Source organism: Hippichthys cyanospilos, chromosome 2, assembly GCF_059441005.1.
Source record: "Hippichthys cyanospilos isolate Australia breed blue-spotted pipefish chromosome 2, RoL_Hcya_1.0, whole genome shotgun sequence".
In the NCBI taxonomy this organism is placed as follows: Eukaryota; Metazoa; Chordata; class Actinopteri; order Syngnathiformes; family Syngnathidae; genus Hippichthys; species Hippichthys cyanospilos.
Genome location: NC_142370.1, coordinates 30,705,242 through 30,718,763, shown reverse-complemented (window position 1 = coordinate 30,718,763; position 13,522 = coordinate 30,705,242). Strand labels below are relative to the sequence as shown.

At 39.2% G+C, this 13,522-nt stretch overlaps 1 protein-coding gene across 3 annotated transcripts in view; it reads left to right on the top strand.

The window, feature by feature from the left end:
• Positions 1 to 13,359, top strand: part of lamb2 (laminin, beta 2 (laminin S)) — a 39,504-nt gene extending 26,145 nt beyond the window's left edge. Inside the window, exons 20-36 of one of the 3 annotated variants that reach the window (XM_088408126.1) lie at positions 135 to 366; positions 1,592 to 1,761; positions 1,962 to 1,991; positions 3,355 to 3,579; positions 3,658 to 3,875; positions 4,515 to 4,611; positions 5,105 to 5,286; positions 6,137 to 6,327; positions 7,267 to 7,451; positions 7,713 to 7,954; positions 8,050 to 8,253; positions 9,992 to 10,136; positions 10,215 to 10,422; positions 11,263 to 11,404; positions 11,855 to 12,031; positions 12,106 to 12,265; positions 12,342 to 13,359. In XM_088408126.1, the coding sequence (XP_088264252.1) occupies positions 135 to 366; positions 1,592 to 1,761; positions 1,962 to 1,991; positions 3,355 to 3,579; positions 3,658 to 3,875; positions 4,515 to 4,611; positions 5,105 to 5,286; positions 6,137 to 6,327; positions 7,267 to 7,451; positions 7,713 to 7,954; positions 8,050 to 8,253; positions 9,992 to 10,136; positions 10,215 to 10,422; positions 11,263 to 11,404; positions 11,855 to 12,031; positions 12,106 to 12,265; positions 12,342 to 12,478 (2,945 nt within the window). In that variant the 3' untranslated portion in view covers positions 12,479 to 13,359. Of the gene's footprint in view, positions 1 to 134; positions 367 to 1,591; positions 1,762 to 1,961; positions 1,998 to 3,354; positions 3,580 to 3,657; positions 3,876 to 4,514; positions 4,612 to 5,104; positions 5,287 to 6,136; positions 6,328 to 7,266; positions 7,452 to 7,712; positions 7,955 to 8,049; positions 8,254 to 9,991; positions 10,137 to 10,214; positions 10,423 to 11,262; positions 11,405 to 11,854; positions 12,032 to 12,105; positions 12,266 to 12,341 lie in introns of all 3 variants that reach the window. The other 2 variants (XM_088408125.1, XM_088408127.1) reach the window with 2 other exon arrangements.
• Positions 13,360 to 13,522: the final 163 nt, after the last annotated feature.

The following is a 13,522-nucleotide window of genomic DNA, read 5'->3' as shown; positions in this document are numbered from 1 at the left end:
TGAGAATGATGTGTATGTAATAAAATGACCCAAAAATGATCAAAATACCGCACAAGTGTTAAAGACAAAACCAATCCACGTCCATCACCCATCATTTACTCACTTAGTATATCCACCTTTTTCCCTCTGCGCAGCCTGTGGTTGCAGCGTGGAAGGCTCCATCACTCGGATGTGTGACAAGTACACGGGGCTGTGCAAGTGTCGGCCAGGAGCGTTTGGCCAACGGTGCGACAGATGCCAGGCGGGCCATTGGGGCTTTCCTAACTGTCGCCGTTGCCAGTGCAACGAACACTCCGACGAGTGTGACCAGAGGAGCGGCGCATGCATTAACTGCAGGGACAACACGGGAGGAGACAAGTGTGACAGGTGACAACTTCCTGTTTTATTTTGGATTAGCGGGGTTGCGAAGAAGAGGACGCTTTTCCTTGAAGTATTCCAAATTTGTTTCAGCATGCCTAATAATCCAACAATATCACTTTCACGATGATAACAATGGTTGTGGAATTTTTTTTAGGATTTAGGCGAGATCAGTAAGAATAGCTGGAAAACAAATTGTCTTTTTTTTTGGGTTTGTTTTGTTTGAAGCTTCACAGACAAACGTCTTAACAGAGAAGTCTGGTGGTCTGTAAGAGAATGTGCAGGGTCCGGGAATTTTTCACCAGCCTGGGCTTATTACCACACAACTTGGGCTGACTTTGAAAGGGTCATAACATTGTCAAATATAAATATATCGGGGGGACTGCCTGCTAATTTTACGGACAAAAAATGCAAATCTAACCACACAGAATATCAAAATATTTATGAAATTGAAATATTAACATTTATTATGTCATAATTAGAGTATTGTGACTTTTAAAAACTTGCATGATGGGAGTCCTGGCTAAGCCAATCATCTAAGTCACTGAACAGCTTGCAAATGTCATAAGTTGGGCACCAGCACCACCCGGTGGTTTTGGGGTGTCAGTGCAAAAATTCATATTGTGCCCCGTTAGCGAGTTGCCGTTGAAAGGATTCATGCAAAAATTGGGGGAAATGCATGATAAAATATCTGGATTTCAATATGTCCAAAATTTACAATATTTCCAATTTTGTATAGCAGTAAAGGAGCCTGACATGGGCTAAATTTGACACCTTTAGGGTGTACCGCTCGACCTCCCGTTTGAAAGTATTTAGAATGAACGGCAGTGCGGTATGTTGAAAATCATCATGTTTTGACAATCAATGCGACATTTTAGCCTCCTAGTGTTCAATTTTTGTATGCTTTTCCTTTGGTGTCACACATCAAAAACATCAAAAAGCCCGAATTGGGTCAAAATTTTCCCCAGGGGTTTAGGAAATAACTACAAGAAGGGTGTCAAATACAAAATGATTTATGTCTGTTGTTCACTCTCTTATCTGTCAAGGTCGTATCATTATAGCTACGCAGATTTCTCGAGTATGTCAAGTGAAAGGGTCTTTGTTCGAACAAGAGCAACAAAATGTTATGCCATTACAACAGTTTCATTTTAATGGTCATTTATTCAATTAATCGGGTATTTTCCAAACTCTGACTGATGAGTCTCATCTTGTACGGACTTAACTGTCTCAATAGGTGTGCCAATGGTTACTATGGTAACCCACTTCTGGGCGTAGCAGCTAGCAGCTGGTGTCACCCATGCCCCTGTCCAGACGGCCCCATCAGCGGACGCCATTTTGCGGCATCCTGTTACCAAGACAACCGCAACCGGCAAATCGTTTGCAACTGTAACCAGGGATACACAGGTAAGCGTATTTATGATGATGTGCGTGAGTGATGAGTGTTTTTCAGGGTTTTCTACTTATTGAAACAGGAAACTTAAAATTAGCCAATACATCTTAAACTAATGGACCTACTTTGTCCACAGAGCAACAAATGAAAGCCAATTACTTAAAATCTCTAACCTTTTTTGTTGTTTCCTCCCTCCCCTGTATTACTGGTACAGCGATTGTTAAACGATCCAGGCTGTCCTTTTGTAAGCGTGAGTAAAAATTGAACCGATTCCCGAGCACTTTCAACACCATCACAAGTCTCTTTTTATTTTCCGGCAGTACTGCCCGTGCATGCATTGCTGTGGTCCAAAATGCTCAGACAGCGCTCCACACTTTCTTTTTCTTTGTGAGTGGCTGTGTTAGGCACTATGCAGTACAATTTACAAAAATTGCAAAAACGTGTGTGTTGTATGAATGAATATTTTTGTTTCCACTTGAAGGATCTGACCCAGAAGTCCTGCTTTATTTTAAGTGAGAAATAAAAGGTCCGTTAGACAAGTCTGTGATTGATGACAACTCGAGGTCAGATACTGTTTGAAGAACTTTATCTCTGATTTAATAACATTGGCAATCACCTCCAAAATCAACAAATGAGCTGATACTCCTTTTCTTTTCTCACTCACGTCCAACTTTCATCTTTTCTCTTCTGATGTATTATGAACGTGACCGCTTCATCTTTCCCCACCTTCTCATTGCCTTTTTCTCTAATTTCCTCATGTACTCCTTCCTGCCAGACTCAAATATGCCAGGTATTTTTTCAATCATGCAGCGGAGTGCAGCACACAATTGAGTTGCATGGCAGGAGTCTGAGAATACTGGCACCGAAACAAGGTTGTTTTGTGTGGTGGCGAACAGCAGTTGCGAGATTTATAGAGAACAGGTTCGAACAGCCTGTTATGGCAAGGTTACAAGGGCTGGTTTTGCTCAAGTTTCAATCGCATGATGTCAAATCAAATTAGCTAATTGTCTAATTAGCTTAATTGTATGTATTTCGCCCCGGCAGACACACCTCTTCTGGTCTTACCAAGTCAATACTCTTTAACTTTATGTTTTCAGCATATCTATCTATCTATCTATCTATCTATCTATCTATCTATCTATCTATCTATCTATCTATCTATCTATCTATCTATCTATCTATCTATCTATCTATCTATCTATCTATCTATCTATCTATCTATCTATCTATCTATCTATCTATCTATCTATCTATTATTTAGCTAGCTAGCTAGCTATATTGCTAAGTGTCTGTCTGTCTATCGATCTATCTATCTATCTTTCTATATGCATGTACGTCTGTGTCATCTGTACTTTAAGCTTGAGATGAGGTCATTTTGGGGAACGGTTTTTGTGACCTGTGTCTTCTGTACTATATTTCACATTATTATTTCATATTGTAAAATGATTGTGGTCAACAAGAATGTCAATGTAGCATATTATATATATATATATATATATATATATATATATATATATATATATATATATATATATATATATATATATATATATATATATATATATATAATATAGCAATCTTCCAAAGTGCATTTTCTCTCAATTTAGGCACTCGATGTGAAGAATGTGCTCCGGGCTACTATGGCAACCCGTCTCAGCCAGGAGGGAGCTGCCAGCCGTGCCAGTGCAACAACAACATAGACATGTCTGACGTTGACGCGTGCGACCGGCGGAACGGCGAGTGCAGAAAATGCCTTTACAACACAGAAGGACCCGACTGTGGCATCTGCAGAAGTGGCTATTTTGGAGACGCCTCAAGACGCAACTGCAGAAGTAAGTCACTTCTTGACCCTTCCTACCCTCACAGTTGTTTTTCCTCATTTAAATTGTTATATGCTTGTTCCTCTTTAGAATGTATATGTAATTTCCTTGGTACGGAGCGTAGCCAGTGTATGGATCGCGAGGACTGCGTGTGCCAGCGGAATACAGGCCAGTGTCAATGTCTACCTAACGTAATGGGTCAGACGTGTGACCACTGCTCCCCCGGACACTGGAACCTGGCGAGCGGCAAAGGCTGCGAACCCTGCAGTTGTGACCCCCATAACTCAATCACCTCATCATGTAACGAGGTACATACACTATACATTAAACCTAAACACTGCTGCAGAAAGTCAGTCCGGTTGCTAACCAAAACGCAGAAATGGGAGGTGAAACAAAATATGAGCTGAAGGGGGTTCTGGGCTCTACCCTTGAGCAGGGCACCGGAAACCAAATAGGTAATATTGCAACCTGATTGGGAACATGTTTATTTGTGGTGCGCAGTGGAACATCGTAGGACCATCTGCTCCGAGACACTGGTCAACCTAATGAGATCATTAATGTTCAAACTTATCTTTTTACTTTATCTTTTCTTGGTTTGTTTGCAAATATTCTCACATTTTGAGTTTGAATTTCGCTTTTTTCCTCATTTTTATAACTCATTCACTGCCAGCCAGTTTAGAGGATTTGAACATTTCCAATACCCACATGACATTGTGTTCAATGATTTTAAATATATACAACGAATCCACCAAATGAAAGCACAGACACTCCTCTTTGCTCTTTACCATTCTTTTAATAATCAACGGTAAAAAAAAGGTAGGTTTACAAATTCCATTTATTTCTTCCAGTGGACTCTGAAATTGTATTGATTGCATTGTTAATTTGTCTTCTTCCATTTGAAGGACATTAAATGATTGTTCTTTTCCCTCCATTTTTGTCATGCTCAGTTTAGTGGACAGTGTCAGTGCCGCGATGGATTCGGTGGGAAGACCTGCACGGACTGTCAGGAAAACTTCTGGGGAGACCCACGGACACAGTGCAGAGGTCGGGATTGATGCCTAAAATAATACACTTCTTTTGTTCAGTATTACTGCGACGCAAACACATTTCGAGGCTGTTAATGTCTTTATAAGTTATAACTTACTGTAGTGTGCCATTGGGGGCACCTAAGGGATACATGTTATTCAATGTTTACATTGTGTGTTCTAGTAATTGGAAACAATACTTGAATTCTCAACTTTGACTAATTAACGGCCCACCTTAAATTTTGGTGACTGACTGGAGATGCCACAAGATGACGTTAAAGAACTACTTTTTTCTAAATGAAGCTCTGACTTATTTCAATATACTGTGGGTCCATGATACCCAAGGTGCCACAAGATGGTGATTAAGTACTACTTTTGTCTTAACAAAGGCTGGCTTTAAAAAACAAAAACCGTCAAATATGTGTGTAGAAAAAAAACGTATTTAATTTTTTTGTCTTTACAACAAAATGTTGACTATCACGTATTTTTTTCCTTCTCTGCCCTTCTTACAGCTTGTGACTGCGACTGGCGAGGCATTGAGACGTCTCAATGCAACCGAGTCACAGGACATTGTGTATGCCAGCAAGGAGTGTCAGGTGTCCGCTGTGACCAGTGTGCACGAGGTTTCTCTGGTGTCTTCCCCAACTGCCAGCCTTGCCATCAATGCTTTGGTGACTGGGACCGCATTGTTCAGGTACAGGGTTTTCTTAACCCCTCTGTGTTCATTTCAACCCAATTTGGGCCATTGATTTTGATACATCTAACAAAGCATTAAAAGACAAACACTAGGAGTCTTGTCAAAACAAGTAGAGGTTCAAAACGGCACCATGCGTTCATTCCTAAATGCTTGCAAACGGGATTTATTACCACACCAGGGTTCTGCGAAGGACACACAACCTTATCAGGGACAGTACTCACCCACAACACAACATGTTTGAACTGCTGCCATCAGGCAGACGCTACAGGAGCCTGAGTCCCAGGGCTGCCAGGTTTGGCAAACAGCTTTTACCCACAGGCCATCCGGATTCTGAACAAATCCCTCACGCATTCATCTGCCTCATCTCCAGTCACTTTATCGCACGCACACATGCATCTTACAAAACCTGCACAGTGCAGGAAAGCTGCTAAATCCATCATATTTTGCACTATCATCCTCATATGTCTACATATGCTTCTTCCACTCTGTCTACTCCATAATATGCTCAGAATGTAAGTCTATTCATTTATTAGTGGTTTCATAATTACTGTCCTTATTGCGCTATTACTGTGTTTTTTGTTTTGTTTTATTGCCTACTTATTATTTGCTCAATTGTGGAATGTAGTCTTCTTGGAGAAGTGAACAGAATTAGAATATCATTGTGTAGTATTATTATGCATATGATGATAAAACTCTTGAATCTTATTTGATTGCAAAGTTGACAAAAGGAACCCATATGACCATTGACACCGAGGGGTTAATGTAACAATAAAAATGTTTACATTTAGATCAGGCAAGGTGAAACGTAAACTCACCGATAGAGTACAAATATCTTCTCTTGCAATAGGACCTGGCGGTGCGCACCAGGGGTTTGGCAGAGCGCGCCCATGAGATTCAAACCACTGGTCTTACTGGGCCATATGAGAGAGCTTTCAGGGATCTTGAGGAGAAACTGGCCCAAGCGCAGAGCATTGTCAACTCCCGCAATGCCACCGCTGCCGCCATTACCACTCTGATGGAACTTATTGAACAGCTGAGGTACATGTTCCTTCATGTCTTCAAATGTTTGTGTAATGGTTTATGAGCAAGCTCTTGGGTTTATTGTGTGACAAAAAAGAACATGCAAACTGTATTTACTGTAGAAAAAAGGGTTGGATTACAAAATTCACCTGTTTCACCCAGTTGACTCTCAAACTGCGTTGATCTCATACTTAAAATGTTGCTTTTGTAATTGTTGTTATTTACAGGTGGTTGTATATCAGTAAAGTTGCTTCCAAAAGAGACATTTTCAGTGAAGCAGAATCAGATACTCCCCCACCTATCCCCATTGCGAAAAATTTAATCCACAACTATACTTGTCATTGGCAGTGAAAGAGTTTAAAGTCACGATGGCTAAATATAGCCATAAAGACATATTTGTACGTATATTGGCCATTTTATTAATAGCCACACATCTGCACTTTGTCAAATGGGATTTTTGCCAAGAAAGAACTCTAATTGATTTTTCAAATCCTTTATTTACTTTAAACACCACTCCCGTCTTGTCTCTTTCTCTCGCTCGATGCACGCTCTGTCATTGGCAGTCAGCTTCTGGGTCACGTGCAAGCCACAAATAGCGGCTGAGTGCTGAATATTCAGTAAGAGGGCGGACTCTGACAAGTTCATTGGTCCACTGTGCCATCTTCGGTAATTTCATTGGTCAGATGTGACGAGACTGGGTGAATTCTGCTTGAAGTGCTGCAGTAAAAATACATAAATAAACGTCTCATTAAAGCCTCAGGGTTTAAAACATGGGGAAAAATAACTTACTGTATGCTTATAGTAGTGTATGATATGCTATATTGCTACAAAGGGATAAAAAAAAAGTCCATGTAGCTTGTATTTTGCGTAATTTGGGGATTTTTCATAAACTAAATTTTAAATCAGATCATTTTTATGACTAATAATCCATTTACAACAACATGCCTTTTTCCCTAGATCTCAGATCGGTGACACCACAGACACATTGAACCGTCTGGAAGGAGATCTGACCGCAGTCCAGGACAGCAGCTCGGAGGCAAGCAAGGAGCTGAGTGCTCTAGAGCGAGAAGCCAGAGAACTGAATCTTACTTCAGAGCAGCTACATCACCAGCTTGATATCCTAAAAAACTCCAATTTCTTAGGTGAGCACGTGAAGGGGATCCCTTATTATATCGTCACAGTATTGATTGATTTTTTTCATTCTGCAAATGTGACAACAAATTGTGTATGTATTGTAGCTGCACGTTAATATGTATTGTTTATGGATTTTAAAAATTGGTGAGGTGCTAATTTGCTAATTTTTGTTACTCTATATGTCGCCTGTTTTTTTTGTGTCGTAATAGTAAAGTCAAGAAAGTAAGTTCATCAAATAAATCCTTTTCATCATCTCTTTTTTTTCTCAGGCGCGTATGACAGCATTCGGGCCTCTTACAACAAGTCCTGGGATGCTGAGCGCCGTGCCAACCAATCAACAGTGAGCAGGCAAAGCACAGTCAGCCAATCGGCCGACACCCGCCGTCGCACCGAGCGACTCATCTCTGCAAAGAAGGATGACTTCAACCGTAAAAATGCGGCTAACAAACGCTCGCTGGGAGAGCTTAAGACCAAAATCCAGGATCTGGAAATGCAGAAGCTTAATGAGAAGGTATGCTCCTGGTCTAAATTAATAATAATAATAATAACTATATACTATATTTTCTATCATGGTATTATATGATAAGCAAACTTGCCCCACAACAGGTTTGTGGAACAACAGGCGATGCTCCATGTGCAGAAAGCCCTTGTGGAGGTGCGGGTTGCCGTGACGACGAGGGCAATCGCCACTGTGGAGGTCTGAACTGTGATGGTGCTGTAGCAGCAGCTGATAATGCTTTGGAGAGAGCCAAGCATGCAGAGAAGCAGCTCAACAAAGCCATGGGAGAAGTGGAGGGCCTCGTTACCAAGGTATGGAAGAAGCACTATCGTTAGTTATTCTTATTTGTGCTGCCATCCAAGTGGATTCTGTGTAATAATATTCTAGAGATGGGTCAATGGAGCCTCATAAACCGCCAGTGGAAATGGAACGCATTTCCATTGCGCTTGCCTTTATTTTGAACCCAAGAGCACCATCTAGCGCAGTGGTTCTCATCCTTGTTTCAGTGATGTACCCCCTCTGTGAAATATGTTTTCAGCCAAGTACCCCTTAACCAGTGCAAAGCATTTCTGGGTTAAAAACAAACAAACTTGCCATCAGTGTTTGAGTTATTCAACTTTAAAGCCCTTCAAACGTCATTTGTATCGGGCCACAAAAAATAATCGACATAAAGTGGCTTCTTTTGCATCATAGAAGAGATCTTTTAACTTAATTATTAATAAATATTTGTCCACAAAAAATAATCAACATAAAGTGCCAGGCCTGTTCTCAAAAAGAAATAATTATAAATAAATATTTGTCCACAGAAAAATGTTTAACATAAAGTGTCATCTTTTGAGATTACAGTAGAGATCTGTTCATAAAAATAAATCATTAACTTAATTAGTAATAAATATTTGTACACAAAAAATAATCAACATAAAGTGCCAGACTTGTTCTCAAAAATAAATCATTATCAATAAGTGTTTGTCCGCAGAAACATATGAAACATAAAGTGTCTTCTTTTGAGATACAATAGAGATCTGTTCCCAAAATAAATAATTACAATAACTATTAATAAATATTTGTCCACAAAAAATAGTCAACATAAAGTGCCAGGCCTGTTCTCAAAAAGAAATAATTATAAATAAATATTTGTCCACAGAAAAATGTTTAACATAAAGTGTCATCTTTTGAGATTACAGTAGAGATCTGTTCATTAAAATAAATCATTAACTTAATTAGTAATAAATATTTGTACACAAAAAATAATCAACATAAAGTGCCAGACTTGTTCTCAAAAATAAATCATTATCAATAAGTGTTTGTCCGCAGAAACATATGAAACATAAAGTGTCTTCTTTTGAGATACAATAGAGATCTGTTCCCAAAATAAATAATTACAATAACTATTAATAAATATTTGTCCACAAAAAATAGTCAACATAAAGTGCCAGACCTGTTCTCAAAAAAATCATTTGAATTAAATATTTGTTCACGGAAAAATGTTAAACATAAAGTGTCCTCTTTTGGATCATAGTGGAGACGTGTTCACAAAAATGAATCATAAACTTAATAGGTAACGTGAGGTGAGCCATTCTAGTATGGGGGAGACTCTGGGCTTTAAAAATATGAAATTGAATAACCTACTGGACATAAAATTTGTTTTATTAACTTATATTTTCACGAAACATGTAATTAACTCAACTATTATTTTTAAAGGAATTATGCATGTTTGTTTTATTTAAAATCTCGAGTACCCCTTGGAGTTCCTTCAAGTTACCCCCAGGGGTACCCGTATCTCATTTGAGAACCACTGATCAAGCAGATCGAAAAAACAAAAAAAACACAAGTGGTTTATGAGGCTTCGTTTTCCCGTTGCCACCATTATTACATTATTTGTAACGGTGAAAGTAAAACGACTTTTAATACTATTTAAGGGATTATAAGGAGGATAATGAATGATGAATTGAATTCAAGGTTAACATGTTGCAAATTTTAAATGAAAGACAGTTAATACAGATGAATTATTACAGTATTAAGTTGAAGCGATTGCATATTTTTGGTGAGGTGGCGGAAGCTAAGACCAAGGCAGAGGAGGCCAAGGGAAAAGCCCAAGCAGCTCTTGAAAAAGCCAAAGTCACCAAGAACCAAGTGGAGCGCTCCAACAAGGACCTGCGAGACCTTATCAAACAAATCAGGGACTTCCTCATGCGTGAGTCACCTCCAGTAATGAACAACCATCAATGTAAAAGACCTCTGAACGTCAAGGCATCTTGTTTCTTTCTCTCAGAGGAAGGAGCAGATCCCGATCATATCGAGGCGGTGGCGAACCGTGTGCTGGAGCTCTCCATCCCCGCTTCTCCTCTCCAGATCAAACATCTTGCGGACGAAATTAAAGAACGCGTCCGCAGCCTTTCCAACGTGGATGCTATCCTGGCTCAGACGCAGGACGATGTCCGCAAGGCGGAAAGACTACTGCTGGATGCCAAGAAGGCAAGGTATCTGTCAATGGTCAACCAATCGACCACACTTCCTTTTTATATGCAGTGACTGACATTATGAGAAAATGAACAGAATTTAAACAGAGAAAAAACGTAAAAAAAAATTAAAAGGATGAGAATTCTCAATATGCCATATTCATTACCAGCACGAAATCCATCGGAAGTCCCACGGCTGCGTTTTAAGCTATAGCCCAGTGGTCCCCAACCACCGGTACGAGGCCCGGTACCGGTCCGTCGATCAACTGGTACAGAGCCGCGCGGGCCACACCCGAAATAATGTTTTGGAACTGATTTAGTTTAACAGTTGATTCATTTCTGATTTGTTTGGCTTGATCTTTGTTTTTAGCGCTCCCTCTGGTCGCTGTTGATATTACATTTTGTAGTGCGAAAGATGGTGTGCTTTTGAGAGCAGTCAGTCGGTGACGCACACGTTGTTTTGTCTCTGTGAAATGTGGCCCATGACTGTAAGTTGTACTTTCTTTGTAAGAATCTTGATGTATGATAATAAGGCCAAAATGTGTTTGTTGATCCAACAACTTGCGACTGTGGATAACATGCTAACTAAAATTAATTCTTATGTTCTTATTCATGTTATATAATGCCAGTAAATTATTTAAATAAATCAATATGAGACCATGTCTGACATAAAAAAAAAAATATATATATATATATATATATATATATATATATATATATATATATATATATATATATATATATATATATATATATTATTTATTTTTTTTTTTTTTAAGAGCCTGGAAGCAAATTCTGAAACTGATGCCACATTTTATGTGCTGCTATTATACACATATTATACACTGTGCTGCTGTACAGGCACCATGCTGAAGGTGTGAAGACCATCACAGAGACAGTGAAGCAGGCCTTGGCGGATGCTAAAACGGCTCAGACATCTGCGGAAAAGGCCATTGCCAGAGCCAGAGCTGACATAGATGACACGGAGAACCGCCTGGCACAGGTAATCAAACGTTTCTTTTCCTGAATTTTCATTGTTCCGGAATGCTGATACAGAGGAGCCACCAAAGTCAGATATAATCAATTTCACAACACAAGTTGTTATTTATCAATAAAAGTAGGAATGAAGGGAATTGCCGCATTTGTCGAACTATAAGCCCTTTTTATCATGATTTGAGCACTGTGGCTTATAGTCCAGTAGAATTTTTTTTTCCCCACAACTAGAAGACAATCCACTGGTAAAGCAACTGTGTGTATCTGTTCAAGGTGTCAATTTATGAAATAACAATGAAAAAGAACTGAAAAGATGTCTCAATGTCAAGCCTTGAAGCATCCTTATTTACGTACAGCTTGCTGCGATTATAATTTCGACCATAATGGTGCAGCCCTATTCCTTACAATTTTAACAGATTGACTAAATGCGGGCTCATTTTCTGGTGCGTGAATGCCGCAGATAGAGTCAGAAACATCTAACAGTGAGCGGCAACTAAGCGAAGCCGTGGAGCGTCTGGGCAGGCTGGGCCGCGAGATCACCGTGCTGAAAACCAAACGTGCTAACAATAGCATGGCAGCAGCCCGAGCTGAAGAGACAGCCACCATGGCGCGAGACAAAGCAAACGAAGCCAAGCAGGTATGCGCGCTTATCCCTCTTGTCATGAGACCGGTGATGTCTCATTAATGACACTCTCGTTTTTTGATGCCCAGATTCTAGACGGGCAGCTGACCGATAAGTACCATGAGGTGAAACAGCGCGTTGGTACCAAGGCCAAAGCTGTTCAAGATGCCAAAACGAAGGCGGAGAGCCTTAGGGACGAAGCCAAACAACTGCTGCAGGATGCCCAAAACAAGTTGCGGAGACTAGCAGGTACACTTTGTTTGTGTGTGTATATATTATATATATAATGTAAAAGTAAAATACTGAAATGTTTTGTTTTTCGCAGAGCTGGAGAAAAACTACGAGGAGAACGAGAGAAGGTTGGAAGGGAAAGCTCGTCAGCTGGACGGCTTGGAAGACAAGATGAAAGCCATCCTCAATGACATCAACAAACAGATCCAAATATATAACACGTGCCAGTAGTAGCCATATCTTTTGCTTTTGCCTTGCTCTTCTGCACACTGCATGTCAGGTGGAAGATACATGGAAAGCTGTATGTGTGCAAGTTGTATTGATTTTCTGTGTTTTGAAAAGAAGAAAAAAACAATCTGGAATTGTATGCGTTTAAATGTGTGCACTGAATATCAAAAATGTGTTTATAATTCTCATCAAATGTGTCAATAGTCCAAAGATATGGTGTAAAAATGTCATGTTAACTATTTTTATTATATCATATTATTATTATTATTATTATTATTATTATTTTAGTTAATTGTAGGCAGCGGGTTAAACAAAATCTTTATGTTGAATAAAGATTCAAACAAAAACAAAACACAGCTGCAGGTGGATTGGCAATGAACAGATTAAATTAAATCCTTCATGATGACACCTTTTTATGGTATATAAGAAGTAATAAGGAAACTAATGTCTAAACATGCATTCTTGTAATCAACCCTTGCAAGATTAAGGGTGGGATTCGGAACTGGTGAGTTGAATGTACAGAATGACATTTGACAGTTTTCCATTGCAATGGACGTTTTCATTTTACCAGGCTTATCTTTTTCTATTCTCATGATAGTTTCACTTTTACAGTACAAAACGATTTTTGGCCATGCAAAAATCATTCAATAATTTAGTTGTGAAATTATGCAAATTGGTTAAAATGTAGCCACCAGCAAGCCCACGACCTTTGTGAGTACAATCAGTTAAGAAAATGGATGGACAGCTTTTGCATCATCACTTTATAATCTGTTAAACGTATGCTTTACAATATGAGAAACCAAAGATGAGCACAAAATGCCAAAGCATTATTGTACTACGGTGCCTTAATTTTGTGAATAAAAGTTGGACAGCTGTCATTTGTATTTCACATTTGTATTTATTTGACGTTTCCAAATGTTTGCGGAGGAATTGTCATCAAGTAAAGGATTTTTTTTTCTTTTAATGGGGGGTGTACACGTTGTTTTAAACTATAAAAACTGCATTACTTCCGCAGTCAATTTGGAGATTGCTTACTTTATTTTGACC